This window comes from Somniosus microcephalus, chromosome 13 (assembly GCF_052327205.1).
Source record: "Somniosus microcephalus isolate GS21.2 chromosome 13, FLI_Smic_1.0, whole genome shotgun sequence".
Lineage (NCBI taxonomy): Eukaryota > Metazoa > Chordata > Chondrichthyes > Squaliformes > Somniosidae > Somniosus > Somniosus microcephalus.
Genome location: NC_140999.1, coordinates 177870814 through 177888191, shown reverse-complemented (window position 1 = coordinate 177888191; position 17378 = coordinate 177870814). Strand labels below are relative to the sequence as shown.

At 42.1% G+C, this 17378-nt stretch overlaps 1 protein-coding gene across 7 annotated transcripts in view; it reads right to left on the bottom strand.

Moving 5' to 3' along the window:
* The window catches only part of LOC147108819 (nuclear receptor coactivator 3-like), a 199456-nt gene that overhangs the window by 42247 nt on the left and 139831 nt on the right, over positions 1-17378 (bottom strand). For 5 of the 7 annotated variants that reach the window (XM_086005700.1, XM_086005705.1, XM_086005704.1 and 2 more), the window contains 3 exons: positions 6370-6477; positions 2626-2798; positions 272-372 (listed from right to left, as the gene is read on the bottom strand). In XM_086005700.1, coding sequence (XP_085861826.1) covers positions 272-372; positions 2626-2798; positions 6370-6458 — 363 coding nt within the window. In that variant the 5' untranslated portion in view covers positions 6459-6477. Of the gene's footprint in view, positions 1-271; positions 373-2625; positions 2799-5553; positions 5639-6369; positions 6478-17378 lie in introns of those variants that run through there. The other 2 variants (XM_086005707.1, XM_086005706.1) reach the window with 2 other exon arrangements.

Genomic DNA, 17378 nt, shown 5'->3' with positions numbered 1-17378 from the left:
CCACAAAGAAAACCATGTCTCGCTGTGTAAAATGTCTGTAGGAATATTTATCAGAATTCACCGCAGGGCTCATTTCAGAGCAGTAAGTGAAGATGTGTATTTTAAAAGACATATGTCCAGTAGCATTCATAGAATTTAAAAAAACTTTCCTTCCTGAAGTCTACTTGAACAATTAAACTGTCCAGCACTGAAAGGCTCTTCCACTTTAAAAGGAGAAGTGCTTATATGCATAAACATGAAAATAATAATCTATTGTGCATCTGAGGCTTACCTTAAGCAAGAGAGGCCCCAATGAATCCTTATCGATGACGCCTTGTCCTGTCGAAGATACATCTGCTTTCTGCACATCATCTTCATTTGAAGATGCTTTTCCTGTGAAGAAAAACAATCATCTCTAACGGAACAGCAACAAAAAAAAACAAAATAGAAAGAAAGGCTGCGCTCAAGTTTCGCTGTCGCACCAAAGTCCACTGTTTCCTAGAAGTACTTTTAGGGGATATATTTTTAAATTAAGAGTTGTAAACAGAGCTCCTGAATATAGGCCAAAAGAAAGCAGTAAAAGCATCACACTAGGATCTTAGATCACAAGTGCACTACACCAGCTTCTGAGCTTAACAAGCTTAACAACTTTACTAAGTTCAACAACAAATTGCATTAATATAGCACCTTCTAACACAGAAGAAAATCCCAATGTGCTTCACAGACAGGCATAAGGAAAAGAGGGACACCGAGCCAAGGTGGGAAAGATTACGAGGGGTGACCAAAAACGATTTCAGAAAGTTTATAAAAGGAGAGAGGTGGAGATGTTTAGGGAGGGAATTCCAGAAAGTAGGACCAGGCAACTGAAGGCTCTGTCACCAGTGCTGGAGTGAGTGGGTGAAGGGGAAACATGCACAAATAGCTGGAGTCAGAGTAATGGAGAGTTTAGGAGACAATATAGGGTTGGAGGAAATTGCAGAGATAGGGTGGGGCATTTGAAGACTAGGATGAGGATTTAAAGACAAAGCCAAAGATCACACTGACAGTGTTCTATCATTCTCAATCTTATCAGATTTGCAGAGTATGGAGGAGTGGTAATGTTCCGTGCAAGCAATCAACTTTGGTCATTGCTTACAATACACTTTTGGAAAGCAGAGGATGAGTAAGGATCATTAAACATTATGATAAAATAAATTATTCAAAAAAATCTAGGTCTTCTGGTGTTTTACAGGTTCTATTTTTAGTATAAAATAGTGGGAGAAAAATCAGGGACAAGATTGAACCCCTTGGAGAAAATTAGTAAAAACTGTTAGAATTTTTTTTAGTAAAAAGTAAATAAAATTCAGTATGATATCACAGAAGTCACAAAAGAAAGTAAAGAACACAGGGCTAAATATTCCACCCACTGGTTATGAATGGACAAAAAGAAATAATCCCAAGAGTTTAGCACCTAAAATTTGAACATTTCTCTGCAGGGCTAACACGTATGGAATTATTGGAGCAAGGTGGACCACTGAAATTAATTTGTGGAACTTTGTACGACTGTCCAAATTACAGCACACCATATTAGAACAATACTTCAATCTCTTTGCCCTGGAATCACACTGATAGTTTTTGGCAAATTAAAATGAGGCAATTACAATACAAATCTTGAAAGGGAACGGGGAAAAATCCAATAGGCTGAAGAGTAGCAAGTCATTTTCATATGTTGCTAAAAGGCCCAGAGGGGTGTAGTTAAACAGTGGCTCTAGGACCTCTATTTAGCTTTGTCCCAGCCATGTCCAAATCAAAGCCTGTTGCTGACCTGCAATTGATGGCTTAAAAAGGAAGGAATCCGATTTTGTACAGTTAGTTGCAAGTGCAAACCCAACAGTAGCTTGTAGGACTCATAGAAATCTGTGTTTCCAACATCACTGCAGCAGCTGAGGTCACCTGCTTTATAACGTTGATAAAATTACCAATTACCTGTCAACAATGGCGCTCACTCAATGTAAAAGTGCCCATTACTGGACACAAATGAACAATCGGTTTAGAAAGAAAAAAAAGAACCTGCATTTATATAGTGCCTTTCCCGACCACTGGACGTCCCAATGCACTTTACAGCCAATGAAGCACTTTTTGAAGTGCAGTCACTGTTGTAATGTAGGAAACGTGACAGCCAATTTGCGCACAGCAAACTCCCACAAACAGCAATGTGATAATGACCTGATACTCTGTTTTAGTGAAGTTGATTGAGGGATAAATATTGGCTGTGACACCGGGAATAACTCCCCTGTTCTTCTTCGAAATAGTGCCATGGGATCTTTTACTTCCACCCGAGAGGGCACAGGGACCATGAAGACAATTGCAGTGGGAATTCTGAGGCTAATATAGGCAAATTTATAGGAATGGTGGGGGATTTATTAAAGCATTTTAGTGCCTGACATAAGGCTCCGATATTTTTCTGGGCTTCACTATTAATTGCTAACTTCGAAGACACTGTACTTCAAAGATAATTCATGTAAAGTTTACAACAACAACTTGCATGTATATAGTGCCTTTAACTTAGTAAAATGTCCTAACGCACACAAAATTTGCCAGTGGCTCAGTCCATTGGATATTTTCCACAGCAAAAATTTGTGGAAGGATTAGAATGCACCACGTTACCTTGCTCCTTTATCTGGCGAATCTGCCTCACAGTTTCTTTCAAGATTGCACATTTATCAGGTTTGACATTGAAGTTGTCAATGTCACTTAGGTTGGCAGAGATTAGTTCAGCCAGCTCCTCAATATATTTGCTCTCTTGCTCACGACGACGCTTTTCAATGCTGCAGTTCACACTGTCAAACACAAGGTATACAGGATGGTGAATACTCTAATAATCACGACCAACAAATAACCTCATAACAGTCTAGTTCCTGCCAGAATACAATATCAATTTTCTGTCACCACGATCTGCATATTCTGCAATCCATTTTTGCCACAGAAATCAGTGACTTCCACTTAATAGTAACAAGACTGAACAGAATGTCGATCAAAGCAAAGTGCTGCAAGCTGTGTAGCCTCTAAGTTAGCCATCAACGAGCATAATCAAGGACAGTCAATTTGGGATACAAAGACAATGTTTTTCAGAACAGGACTTACAATGTTCCTGAAAACTGAACATAGCAGCTGAGTGTGTTCAGAACTCAAACCATTTTCTGCAAGTGATCAAGTGCAGCGCAGCAAAAGGATTTGAACTTCAAGATTTCGACTACTCAGATCATGGCAATATTGATCTGCTTAATTAGCTCACTGATGATGAAGAAGAGGTATTGACCTCTGCCCCTATAATTTTTTTCTCTCTCTTTCACATGGCAGCCGTTGATCATCCTGCCAGTGCCATTTACACTTCATCTAGAGTCATCTTTTGTTTCTTAACTTGTTCCTTTACCAGCTCCTTTTGCCTCGCACCATCATCCCTTTTGTCTCTTAATCTCTCCTGCCTTCCACCCTATCACAGACCTTCCCTTTTGTTCTTTCCTCTCCTCCCCTCCCGCCTCTCCCTGCCCCTACACTTGCTTAAAAATCTGTTACATCTCCAACTTTTTCCAGTTCTGACGAAGTGTCATCGACCTGGAACGTTAACTCTGTTTCTCTCTCCGCAGATGCTGCCTGACCTGCTGAGTATTTCCAGCATTTTCTGTTTTTGTTTCAGATTTCCAGCATCCGCAGTATTCTGCTTTTGCAAGAGATATTGACTAACCGCTTCCGAGGTCCCGATTCCACGTTATGTTCGCTGGGGCGCATTCAAATGATTTTTCCAGGAAGTTCGCGACGGAAAGACTGATGTGTGAATTGCCGTAATTTACAGTCTACGTCACCAATCACACCTTCCAGGAAATTCTGGCCAATGTTTTTATTATTAGAGATATAAATATTTTTTAAAGGTTGCAGTACTGCAGATCTTCCCACAGGTGGCATCGCATTAATGACTTCAACTGCATATGATTTTAAGCAGATTCACAAAGAGAAGGGAGAACCTTATACTTAAAATGTATGCTGATAGTTGGCCTGCAAAAAGAGTGTTTTTGTAGATAGTATCCTGCTTCTTCAGCCAGAAAATCTCTAGCTCCTCAGACATGTTTGGTGCAACTCAAAACAATACGTTGTTTGTGCCAAGACTTGGTGCTGGGCAGATTAGTGTAGGTTAGGGCAGATTCCACTTATACTGCTGGGCAAGTTCCACCAAATACATGCATAATAAGGCAGTTGTATTTTTTTTTAGATCCTGCACCTGCATTACTTGTATGAAAATTCACATGGCAGCTGAGTCAATTAGTATTTTAGGGAGTGGAGAAATTCAGATCAAGAGTCCACAACCTGCCAACCCAGCATTGCCATGGGACCTAGCCTGGAGAGGTATGGTTTAAACCAGTGATGATTCCCAAGAAATCAAGTGGCAATTGATTGTGCCAAGCTAAAAATATGTTTTTACTAGTTTCAGAACAAATTGAGCTACTTACCACTATGAACAGGGTACAAACTCTCACTCTGAATGTGAATGCAGTAAGAATCACTAGTGACAAAGATTTGGCCCTGGGGAATGTGTCTAAATAGCAATGTTTCAGATGTTAAAAAAAGTGAGTGTTCCTGGGACAGATGAGTAAAATGGAAATGTTTACTGCATGGCGCTTAAACACAATACTTCCATTTCATAAACATTGCTAATGGGTAGATGTAGAGAAACCCATTCATATTTTTGCAGGACAAATCAAATAAAGTCTTTTACAACACGTTTTCTTTAGAAAAGTCTGCAGAACTGCAATATGTTCCTTTTATTTCCTAGAATTATTTTACTGTATCAAATCGGAGATGCAGCATTTTGCCAGAAAACCCAGAAATGCCTAGTCTCTCATGAATGCAAAAAGCAGTTTTCAACTCCACTTCCAAGTCCATGCCAACTAAAAATAGTGGCCTGGGGTTTCCGCTAGGTTGTGCTGGTTTTTGCAGTGCAATTTGCCTGAAAACAGCTAAAGAGCGAGTAATTTCAAGCACAAATTACGTCCAGCCCAAATCGAGTTTCCACAATCTTTTGTGTGATATCTGGCCCCGCCCACAAATCTGGCCACACCCCCAGGTTGAATTAATCACCACTTGGAGTTTCCGCTAATTGCACCCGCTTGCGGGCCATCGAGGAGGCGCTTAAAATTAAGCTGGGTGGGGTTTTTTTGGAGCAAGGACACTAATAATAGGCATGTTTTAAAAGGTTGAAAAACAATTTTTAATTTACTAAGAAACTGACTGTACACCAATGTAACTAGTAAATGGTTCTGTATAGTTTTTTAAAGTCATTCTCTGTTATTTAAAATCAGGTGGTGGACGAGACACTGATTAAAAATGCTTATTTGGTGCTAAACTAATTTTCAGCTGTATTAATAAAACTTAAATATATCAAAAAAAAAATTCTGCAATTTAAAAAAAAAATTACATTCTAAAACGCTGCCTGATTGCACTGGTTCATGGAAGATTTTACATTCAGCGATATGCAAATAAGTTTGAGCGGAAACTTGAGCAAAAAAAAACCCATTGTAAAACTGGTGCAATTTTGCTCACAATTTGCGCCTGGATCGCCGATTGTGCCCAAAGTGGAAACTCTTGTTCTGTATATTGTTCAAGTAGACCAAACAAGCCAAGGTGAATTCAGCCAGTTACAGGTGGCATTCAGCATCATCTGATATAAAAATGCTCAGAATAAAAAGATGTACAAACACAAGTTGGCAACCAATTGCATCCATGACAATGAAAAACAGACAACTACTGCCTGTGAAATGCCTGACGTGAACAGCCATTTCTATAGTAAAAACATTCTTCCACCTCTATCCAATGTATTCAAACTAGTTACCCCATGAATTGAACTAAGAAGCAGGTTTACCAAAGTATATCGTTATGCCTTGAAGTGTAAATTCAGGGCCTACTGAGCTTCTGGGGAATAGTGAAGTTCTCACATGCTTGTACTACCGGGCTAGAATATATATCTTTAATAAATTCCTCATAAGGTGCATTCCTAATCGAAGACCTAGGGTGACCCAAGAACTACTTTCCCAAACGGGAAATTCTAAAAGGAAGGAGAGAAAAATAAAATTCCTGCTCCAAACTGACCCATTCACATCACTGCAGGAAACCCTCAAATGGGACGCCTGGTGCCTGTACCACATTTCTTCTGAGATTCACTGCAGAAGGCCACAAATAGTGAAACCATTATTTAGGAAAAATTGGTTTTGGTGTTGTGGGGGGAGGGGTGCGCTGTGGAGGGTTGGTTGGGGGGGGGGGGTGGAAAATTGACTTTTTGCATACCTTAATTACAATACTATCACTGCCTTTTAATCAGATCAACCTCAAAAGATACCATAACTGTAGTTCTTTACATACCTCGATCCCTGCGCATCAAAGGAAGAAAGCTTTCGTTTCCTTGCATCAGAATTCACCGGATCCAATGCGATTTCTCCAGGTCCACTCATCTTAAACACATATCAGCGACTGTGAAACAAAACTGAAGAGGTAAGGACTCAACTCAAATACTATCCCTCTTTAGAAGAGGTCACTGATTAGAAGAATCTTTCTTATCCAGTAACAAATTAACAAGTTTAAAAAAAAATCATTCTGGAAACACACACCAATAGCTTTATACGTTGGATCATGCAAGTACTAGAACAGTGGGATATCTAATGTACCAATAGGATTAATTTTAAATCAAAAACTAAGCGTAATAATGGCTTTCACATTGTGCCACCTCTGCAGAGGCATTCAGTGCGTCATTTTCCATTTGTCCTGCACGTGACTCTCATTTCCTTTTAATTTTGAAAGAAATGGTTGGTTGACATTAAAGATGACACAGTTGCTTTGTTCCAGTTCTTACACAATTTGCATAAACAACTCTGACAGATGATATAAGAAGTGTGCATTTCAGGCTATCTGATTTAATACTGGAACTAATTACACCTCACTGAGGAATGTGTGTGAATGCATATGTACAAAGAACATAAAAATCCATACAGATCTCAGCCTGTGCTGGTTGCATTGGGATTCCGGCTACAGTTAAATGTGGCCTGAATTCATGGTCAGGGCTGCAGTGAGACTCCCTATGGGAAAAGATTTCATTCTGCGTTCCTTCAGGAGTCAATTCTGGCATTAACAGCCAATTAAAACTATACAAGTTTGGCACTGGTGTAATGCCAAAATCACTTCACACCAATACTAAACATAGTGCTGATTGCACCCTTAGAAAATACTCAATAAGGAGCCTCTGAAGATAACCAAAGCAGTCAACACTGAAGCCAGACTTCTGGTCCTGCAAGTAGCTGAAGTTCCTCATCAATATTCTGCATCAATCCAAAAAGTCTGCATCAAATACAGCCAGCACAGCTTTACAAACACTTCTCCTTCTGAAGCCATCTTCCTGACTGTGTCATCATCTTGACACCTGTTTCTTATACACAGAAGTTCACGATAATAACCTCATCTGGTGCCGAAACAGGATTGTTGGAGTAGCATTTGACTTTAAGAAAACAGTGTTTGTGCTGTGGCACAGTCTATCTTTATTTCCAGCAAACACCAAGATCAGTTTAACGAGTCAGCGTCAGCTCTCTTGATGCAGTCACAAGATATATAAATATATTTAAAATAAATACATATATGAAGTAAAAAAAAAACTGCAAGAGCATTCATTGCCCTTTTCATAGGTAGCAAGTACTGCATTAACCAGATTTTCTTAAAATTTTAACTACTGTTGGTTAGTTAAAGAGTAATTTTTCTTATGTGCTGGAAACAGTTGCTTTTCCCCCATTTTGCTGCTTAGTTGTCTGGGAGGGAACCCTGTGATGGTAAAGCAGAATTTCCTGTAAACAAGGGACGGAAGTTGAAGTTTTTTTCTCCCTGCAGCACTGGCAGATTCGCTCAACTAAACCAATTGAAACCAAAACAAAAGAACGTTCAAATCTCACATCCAGCCAGCTTTAAATAATTTGTCAAGCACGTTTAGATTCATTACCAAATTTGATTTTCTGGTTCATAAATATAAAAACCCTTCTTAAAAAAAAATGGTAACAGCAAAGGAAAATGGTTAGTGCAGTAATTTTCATTGTCTTGCACACAATCCTGTGCATGTGTGACAATGGAATATTGAAAAATTAGACCCAACCAAACATAGATCCATTAGCTTTATATAAAAACTGGGTAAAATAATGGAAACTACACGACAGTGTAGGTTGGAGGCATACCGGTGTTGCAACAGCTTAATAAGTAACTAGGGTGTTTGTATAATAATAGCTTAATAAGTAACAGCATGGAGTTAGCAGGAAAAGTTCTTGCGCGACAGACCTCCTCAGCTTCTTTGCGAATGTTAACATAGATATCGGAAGGGGCTATGATGTAGTTTATTTCAGCTTCTAGAAAACTTTTAATAAAGTCTTGCATCAAAGACTACATGGGAATTCAGAGTAAAATTATGCGACTGGATAAGAACTCTGATCAATAAAATAGGAAATGTATAGTTAGAGGCATACTGTCAGGCCAGGGGAGATGTGATAATGTGGAGTATTAGAGGTCAGTGCTTGGACCTTTGATATTTCTTATTTACATAAATGTCCTGGGTGAAGCAACCGATTGTAAGCGCGTGACTTTTGCAAACAGTACTAAAATGGGGAGTGCAGTAAGAACCATGAATGCAGTTCTGATTTTGTAGAAGGATTTAGACATTTTTGCAACTATACCAATAAATGGGAAATTTAAATTTAATATTGACAAACGTGAACTATTACATAGTGGAAGAAAGAATAGGCAACAACGGTATACAATGAAGGGAGTAGTATTAATAAAAGTAAACTTTGAAAGAGACCTGGGAGGGATAGTAGATTTCTCACTTACAATGTAACGACAATCTTCTATGTTTCTATATTCAAGAAGGAGTTGGATATATTTCTTAAGGCTAAAGGGATCCAGGGGTATGGGGAGAAGGCAGGGACCGGGTACTGAAATTGGATGATCAGCCATGATCGCATTGAATGGCGGAGCAGGCTCGAAGGGCCGAATGGCCTACTCCTGCTCCTGTCTTCTATGTTTCTATGTAATGGAGTGCTCCTCCAGGTTCCACAAGAATCAAGTGGGGCACTGCTGCCCTGCACTTCCCCCCCCCCCTCCGCAACCGCCCGCCCCCCACCACCACACTCCTATTGGGGCATGCAGCAGGCCCGGGCCTCGAAATGGCTTAGGACTCCCACTGGTTGACCACCCGAAAGTTACGATCTACTGCGGAGTGGAGAAGCAATGACATAAGAAAACAGAATGCTTGGACGCATAGCCAGAGCAGTGGAGTAGAAGAGTACAGAAGTTATGCTGAAACTTCATATTGCATCTCAATCAGACCGCACTTAGCATACCTGTGTGTTATTCTAGTTGCCACACTTCAATACGGGCATAAATGCATTCGAAAGGGTGCAAAGAAGAGCAATAACATTGATCACAAGTATAGAAGGAATGGACAACGAGGGAAGATTATAAAAGGTTAAGCTCTACCACCTAGAAGGAAGGTTAAGGGAGGACATTAGGGAGGCATATATACAGTTTCAAAAAGCATAGATAAGGTGAACCCAAAATAATGTTTTGCCAGTCAGGTCATTAAAGCATGACCACAAATTTTAATTATTGAAAAATAAATTAGAAGCAAATCTTAAAATAATATTACTCAAGAGGGTGATAAATATTTGGCACAATCTGCCAGCTAAGTAGGGGAATCGACGGTATTGGAGGAGTTCGAGAGGTGGTTGCATGCTGGGTTGGATAAGTTGAAATAATGTTTTGCCAGTCAGGTCATTAAAGCATGACCACGGTGGCATAGTGGTTAGCACTGTTGCCTCACAGCGCCAGGGACCCGGGTTCAAATCCGGCCTCGGGCGACTGTCTGTGTGGAGTTTGCACACATTCTCCCCGTGTTTGCGTGGGTTTCCTCCGGGTGCTCCGGTTTCCTCCCACAGTCCAAAGATGTGCGGGTTAGGTTGATTGGCTGTGATAAATTGATCCTTAAGTGTTAGGGGGGATTTAATACGTGGGGTTACGGGGATAGGGTGGGATATGTGTTGGTGTAGGGGTTATGGGGATTGGGTGGGACATGTGTCGGTGCAGGCTCGATGGGCCAAAATGGCCTCTATCTGCACTGTGGGGTTTCTGTGATTCTATGAAATACAAGAGGAACAAGCTGGATGGGTTGAAGGACCCTGACTCTTTCTTATGTTCTTAAAATACCCCATGTAAGTCTCAAAATCATACTGATCAGTTATGATCATCCCCAATATATAGACAGTAGGCAGCGACTGGAAGTTCTCCTTCAAACCAGCAGATTCCAGAATAGAGACGTCAAGGTCACGTAAAGACCTGCCTCCTCCATCCCATTTTCAGATTCCTATGCAAGTAATTATGCTTTGCCCTTCAGATCGAGTCTCCATACGTAGAGACGGTAGGCTTCTAAAACCACATTTATACAAGAGAATTGACAAATAACCATAAAACTTTTTCAGTCACAAAAACTTGCAGAACAGAAATACTTCATATGGTCAGCTTCCACACACAAGCTGATAATACCCAGTTCTATCTTTTGACTACCGCCATACTGTCAAGACTGCTTGCCTAACAGCAAGTCCTGGATGAGTCACAACTTCCTCCAGTTCGGCCCCCAAGACAAACTCTGCTTCCTTATCAGGGATTCCATCTCCCTGCCCGACCATATTGTGAGGCTGAATCAGACCATTCCGATGAAAGGTCCAAACCCCAAACGTCAATTTGTCTGTTCTCTCCACAAATTCTGCCTGACCTGCTTAGCATTTCCAGTATTTTCTGTTTTTGTTTCAGATTTCCAGCATCAGCAGATTTTTGCTTTTTCTTTATGAAAACTAAGAACATAAGAATGTAAGAAATAGGAACAGGAGTAGGCCATTTGGCCCTTCAAGCCTGCTCCGCCATTCACTAAGATCATGGCTGATCTTCTACCTCATCTCCATTTTCCTGCACTATCCCCATATCCCTTGATTCCCTTAATATTCAAAAATCTATAGAGCTCTGTCTTGAATATACTCAACGACTGAGCATCCACAGCCCTCTGGGGTAGAGAATTCCAAAGATTCACCACCCTCTGTGTGAAGAAATTTCTTCTCATCTCAATCCTAAATGGCCGACCCCTTATTCTGAGACTGTGACCCCTGGTTCTAGACTCCCCAGCCAGGAGAAACATCCTCCCTGCATCTACCCCGTCAAGCCCTGTAAGAATTAAGGCCTAGAAATTCAGTGGGCTGTGCCACCCGTTAGCGCCTTAAGAGGGCGTTAAGGGGGTCGGAAGCCACTGGCCATGCCTCCCGCTAAATTCAGCGGGACGCTATTGGCGGCGCTAGCCATTAGCGCTGCGCCGCTACCGATGACGTCATTGGTGTGCGCAGTGCCCCGCTAACGCCCTGATCGCGATATTTAGATGCGCCCCCTGCTTTAACGCTGGGCGCAATTTGCGACTGGTTCAGGGGGGCCTACCTGTGGCGGTAGAGGTGCTAATTAAAAGGAGGGGTGCGGGGCGGCCATTTTTTTTGCTGGCCGCCTGCCAGCACCGCTCCGCGCTGCCGTCCCCGGCCTCCTGAGCCATCCACCCCCTGCGGAGTGCTGACTGCGTTCCAAGAGCCTGGCACTTCTCCTCGGTGCCGGGCTCTTTTGCCGGTACTCGCGATCCTCGATCGCGCTGCACAAGGCCCCTCCCCTTTAAGAAGGGGAGGAAGGCCTGCAGTACCGCAGCGCACCGTGCCGCAGCGTGTGGCGCTGTGGCACGTTGCGCAACGATAATCAGCTGCAGCGCCCCAAGAGGGATGCGGGGCACCTCCAGTAGCGCCGTGCTTCCCTCTGGGGCGCCAAACTGAATTTCCGGCGGGCGGCCGTGAATGCTTCCGGGGCGCTACTTTTAGCGCCCTGGCGAGGCTGGCGCCCCAAACGGGGCTATAGTGAATTTCTAGGCCTAAGTGTCCTATTCAACCCTGAGCTACCCCACATCCTATCCATCACTAAGATCACCTATTTCTACCTCTGGAATACTACCTACCAGGTCCTCTGCTTGAGGCCCTCCACCACTGTAACCCTTATACATGCCTTTGTCACCTCTAGACCCTAAGACACTCAAAATAGTCAGTCTTAATGCTTGAAGCACTTATCAGTAGTAATACTAATTGTACAGAATGATATTCATTCAGCAAGGAAATAGTTAAAAGTAATAGTTATAACATGGTGCAAACTACATGCAGTTGCTGCCTATTCAGTAGGCAAAGAGTTAACAGTGTTTAAATCACAGCCTTTCTTCTCAAGATGCCTCCCTCCCCCTCTGGTTTAGCAAGCAGTCTAGGAAATGCAGCTGTTATTTTCCAGACTCAGTTCATTTTTTATTATTCTGTTGATCATGCTGCCTACTCCATTTATGCTGTCATGAGCTCAACTCCCCAGTGAACCTGGCAGTGTAATTTTTAAGATGTGCCAAGGCAGTGCTTTGGTACTCTAAATCACTGTGCGATGCAATACTAGGATACCAGTTTTGTGTTGATAATTCCCCATGTGGCAAGTTCCTACCTCCCGTGTACCCACGAGGGAGATACCGAGAGAAAACCAAGCAGCTTTCCCCAGGAGGGAATAGGACAGCAAGGTACCATGTACCTCCCTCATTCAATTTCTGGTGGCTAGCTCAAAACAGGCATGGTCAGAGGTTTGAGGAATGGTGCCCCATGATGGCAGAAGATTTAAAGATAAATGAAAAATTGTTTACATTTAATGGTTTAAATCTGAAGAAAGTAATTTTGGCAATTTATGTAACTGCACAAGTGAAGTACACTGACTGATTTAGTGAATTATTCATCCCTATTTCAGAATGATTCCACATCAGTCTTTCTCATGTTTAGTGCAATGTTAGTGATATGCCAACAGCAGAAACACACCAGTGTCAATGAATGCCCTGATGGTGCTGGGCATCCTTTAGTCTGAGGAAGAACTCCCAAGTGCAGCAGTGAAGAGCAGGATCCGAACATCAGTCTCCGCATGCTTGGTACTAACACACTGCACCACCTAGCTATACAATGCAACTTAAAAAAAAAACTTTTGACTATTAATTATCAATGAGAATCCTTCAATCTCCCTCTTTTAGGTTGGATCTAAACCAGTCTCGAAAAGTGAAAGAAAGACTCCGTAGAGACCTTCAATCCTCAATATAATTTCTAATTAGAACATCTATGTAAAAAAACTTCATATTTTAATTTGACCAGTAAGATGTTATTTTCTGCTTATTAGACACCTAATTAGCTTAACATTAATAACTATAATTCAGATTTAATGTTTTAATTCCAAAGCCATTTATATAAAATAAGGTCATGAAACTTTAATTACTGCTCCTTGCATTAGAAACACTAACACTAAACACAGCAGATGTGGGTTAGCAGCATGGCTTTTACAGCACAGTATAAAAGAACAGCATGGCTCAAAAAAATAACCACGGGTTCTTCATGCAAACCACTAATTAAAAATGCTGCAGTAACGACCTGTATCAATCAAACTCAAAATCATAATTACTACAGTGCTAATATTGTCCCCAACTCTTTGGTAAGAATCTATGAAGAATTATGTAGATACTAATATGTTGCAAATGGAGATTACTTGTGCTTTGTATTCAAATAAACTGCGAGGGACCACAAAGCATCATTCCAAACTTAAAGTAGTTTTCCCGTTTAAACATTTAAACTGTTGATCAGGTCATAAACACCGACAGCATTTGTTTAAACACCAACAATAACTTGCATTTATATAGCACCTTTAACGTAGTAAAACATCCCAAGATGCTTCACAGGAGTATTATAAAACAAAAATTGACACCAAGGCAAAAGAAGGAGACATTAGGACAGGTGAAAGAGTTAGGTTTTAAGAAGCATCTTAAAAGGAGAGGGAGGTGGTGAGGTGGAAGGGATTAGGGAGGGAATTCCAGAACTTGGGGCTGAAGGCAGGCCAAAAGAAGTGGGGAATGCACAAGAGGCCAGAGTTAGAGAAACTCAGAGTTCTTGGTGGCTTTGTAGGGCTGGAGGAGGTTACAGAGATAGGGAGGGATTAGGCTATGGAAGGATTTGAACACAAGGATGAGAATTTTAAAACCGAGCCATTGGTGGGCCCGGAGCTAATGTAGATCATCAGCGAACACAGGAGTGATGGGTGAACAGGATTTGGTGTAAGTTAGGATGTGTGTAGCAGAGTTTTAGATGAGCTTCATTTCATGGGGGGTGGAAGATGGGAGGCTGGCCAGGAAAGCATCGAGTCTGGAGGTAACAATTGCACAGATGCGAGATGGAGTTATTATAGAGATGGAGTTTTTTGTGATGGAGAGGATATGTGGTCGGAACCTCAGCTCAGGGACAAATAGAAGTCCGAGGCTGCAAACAGTCTGGTTCAGCCGGAGACAGTGGCCAGGGAGGGTAATGGAATGGGTGGCTAGGGAACGGATTATGGCCACAGCACCAGAATCTTTACTCTCCGATACACTTTAGCAAGAATGATTTTTCATCTTATTTTCCAACATGTTTTTAATCTTCAATGCTCTCTACTCCAAAGCCACCTGCTATTCATCAGCTAAATGGATGAGCAAGCAACCTGCTCCTGAGCCTCTCCAATGCTGCTCTCAATTCAGATACTGTAAGGTGTAGTAGATATTTTGCTTTTTAAAATTGTAATTGTTCCTTGGTTACAATATATAAAGATGCGTTACACTAGCAGATGTTCATGGTGTTGCTCCCAGGTAGTCTGCAGTGTGGACAATAGGCGGGCTGCATTTTAACATCACTCACCAAGTACACCCTATAGAAATCCAGGTAATTGTAGCCGAGATCAATTAGAGATCAGTAAATCACTAATAAATTTCAGGCTCTAGGACATTGAATGTCTTTCTTTGTAAGATTGTTTTGTACCCACTTCAAAGTGTGATGTCTGGAATATGACAGATACATGCCATTTTTGTATTTATCTATTACATATTTAAAAAGGTGAGTGGTCTCAGGATTCTACAAGTACTGCACCAGCAGGCGTTATGGTCAACGTACAGCTTAGTAACAAATTAAAAACAATGGGGTACCACTTAACGTTACGTGACAGCCCAAATCACTCTCTAAGTAAGTTATATGCATTCATCCCAGAAAAGAATCAGTGGCTGTGGAATAAAAGACCGTCAAAAACGACAGTAATGATAAAACACATGACCAAGCGCAATACATTAATCTTTTAAATTGAAATGAAATATAAAAACATTTTGTGAGAAGTGCATTCGCGAATGACTAAAGGAATTCAATTCATTGGATGCTGAAAGGTGGAACCAAGCAGGAAACTAAATGAAGTAGATGTAAACGGGACCTGGAAAACCAGCAAAAAAAGGTGAAAAGTAATACATTTCCAACTAGGCAAAAAGCCGATTGTCAGGAGCGTAACAGAGGTAGATGGCAAGTAAAGATGCGCAAATGAAAAGAAATCATTAAGGTCGAAAGCATCGATAAGGTCCCGCATAAGAGATTAGCGTGCAAAATTAAGGCACATGGGATTGGGGGCAAGGTATTGACTTGGATAGAGAACTGGTTGGCAGACAGAAAGCAAAGAGTTGGAATAAACGGGTCTTTTTCCGAGTGGCAGGCAGTGACTAGTGGGGTACCGCAGGGATCGGTCCTTGGACCCCAGCTATTCACAATATATATTAATGATCTAGACAAGGGAACTAGATGTAATATCTCCAAATTTGCAGACGACACAAAGCTGGGTGGGCATGTGTGATGTGAGGAGGATGCCGAGAAACTCCAGGATGATTTGGACAGGTTGGGTGATTGGGCAGAAGCATGGCAGATGCAATATTACGTGGATAAATGTGAGGTTATCCACTTTGGTGGCAAAAACAGGAAGGCAGATTATTATCTGAATGGCAATAGATTGGAAGAAGGGGAAGTGCAACGAGACCTGGGTGTCCTTGTGCACCAGTCGCTGAAGGTGAGCATGCAGGTGCAGCAGGCGGTTAAGAAGGCAAATGGTATGTTGGCCTTCGTAGCGAGGGGGTTTGAGTACAGGAACAAGGATGTCTTTGCTCCAGTTGTACAGGGCCTTGGTGAGACCACATCTTGAGTATTGTGTGCAGTTTTGGTCGCCTTATCTGAGGAAGGATGTTCTTGCCATGGAAGGAGTTCAGCGAAGATTCACCAGGCTGATATCTGGGATGGCAGGAATGACGTATGAGGAGAGATTGGGTCGATTGGGCTTGTACTCGCTGGAGTTTATAAGAATGAGAGGGGATCTCATTGAAACTTATACAATTCTGACAGGACTGGACAGACTAGATGCAGGAAGGATGTTCCCGATGGTCGGGGAGTCCAGAACCAGGGGTCACAGTCTAAGGATAAGGGGTAGGCCATTTAGGACTGAGATAAGGAGGAATTTCTTCACCCAGAGAGTGGTGAACCTGTGGAATTCTCCACCACAGAAGGCAGTTGAGGCCAATTCATTAAATATATTCAAGAAGGAGTTGGATATATTTCTTAAGGCTAAAGGGATCAAGGGGTATGGGGAGAAAGCAGGGACAGGGCACTGAATTTGGATGATCAGCCATGATCGCATTGAATGGCGGAGCAGGCTCGAGAGGCCGAATGGCCTACTCCTGCTCCTATCTTCTATGTTTCTATATGCCAGTCATACAAGCAGCTGAACGGAAAGTGGTACCAAGTTGATGAGTGGTAGAGCCACACATTAAGTAAATATTTGATACTCCCCTGCCATGTAAACACAGGCCCAATATCCACCACCTCCCCACAACACAGCATATATCAAGACCCCTCATACCCCACAAAATGAACAGAAACGAAGAACTCAAAAATTCCTGAGGAAAATGGCTGAAAGACAGAGTCCAAGAAGTCTGAAACCCTAGTGCAAGACCCTGAGGCTGAGCCAAATGATCGACAAAACCAAAAGCTTCTCACCCCTCACCAATAAATAAGTATTTCCCCCCTCGCAAAGGATTAATGGATTCCCACCCAGCCCCCTCCCAATGAGCACCAAGTTGTGGATTACATCATTCCACCACTACATGCTCAAATTCCCATTCATTCACAATTAGCTGCATTTCCCTTCCAACACCCTCTCCTCCCCGCTGGCTGCATTTCCTGTTCCAATCCACCAGCAAGCTGACGATCCTTTTCCCGCCAAACCCCTGCTGCTGAAGTACCCTCTCACAGGATACTCCTATCGCCTTTCACTCTCCCTTTCACAGTAAGCTCCCCAACAGTGTTTCCAATCCAGTTTCCCACCCACTCCCCCAATGGCTGTATTTCTTCTCTCATGCCTCAATCCACCCACCCCTGCTGATC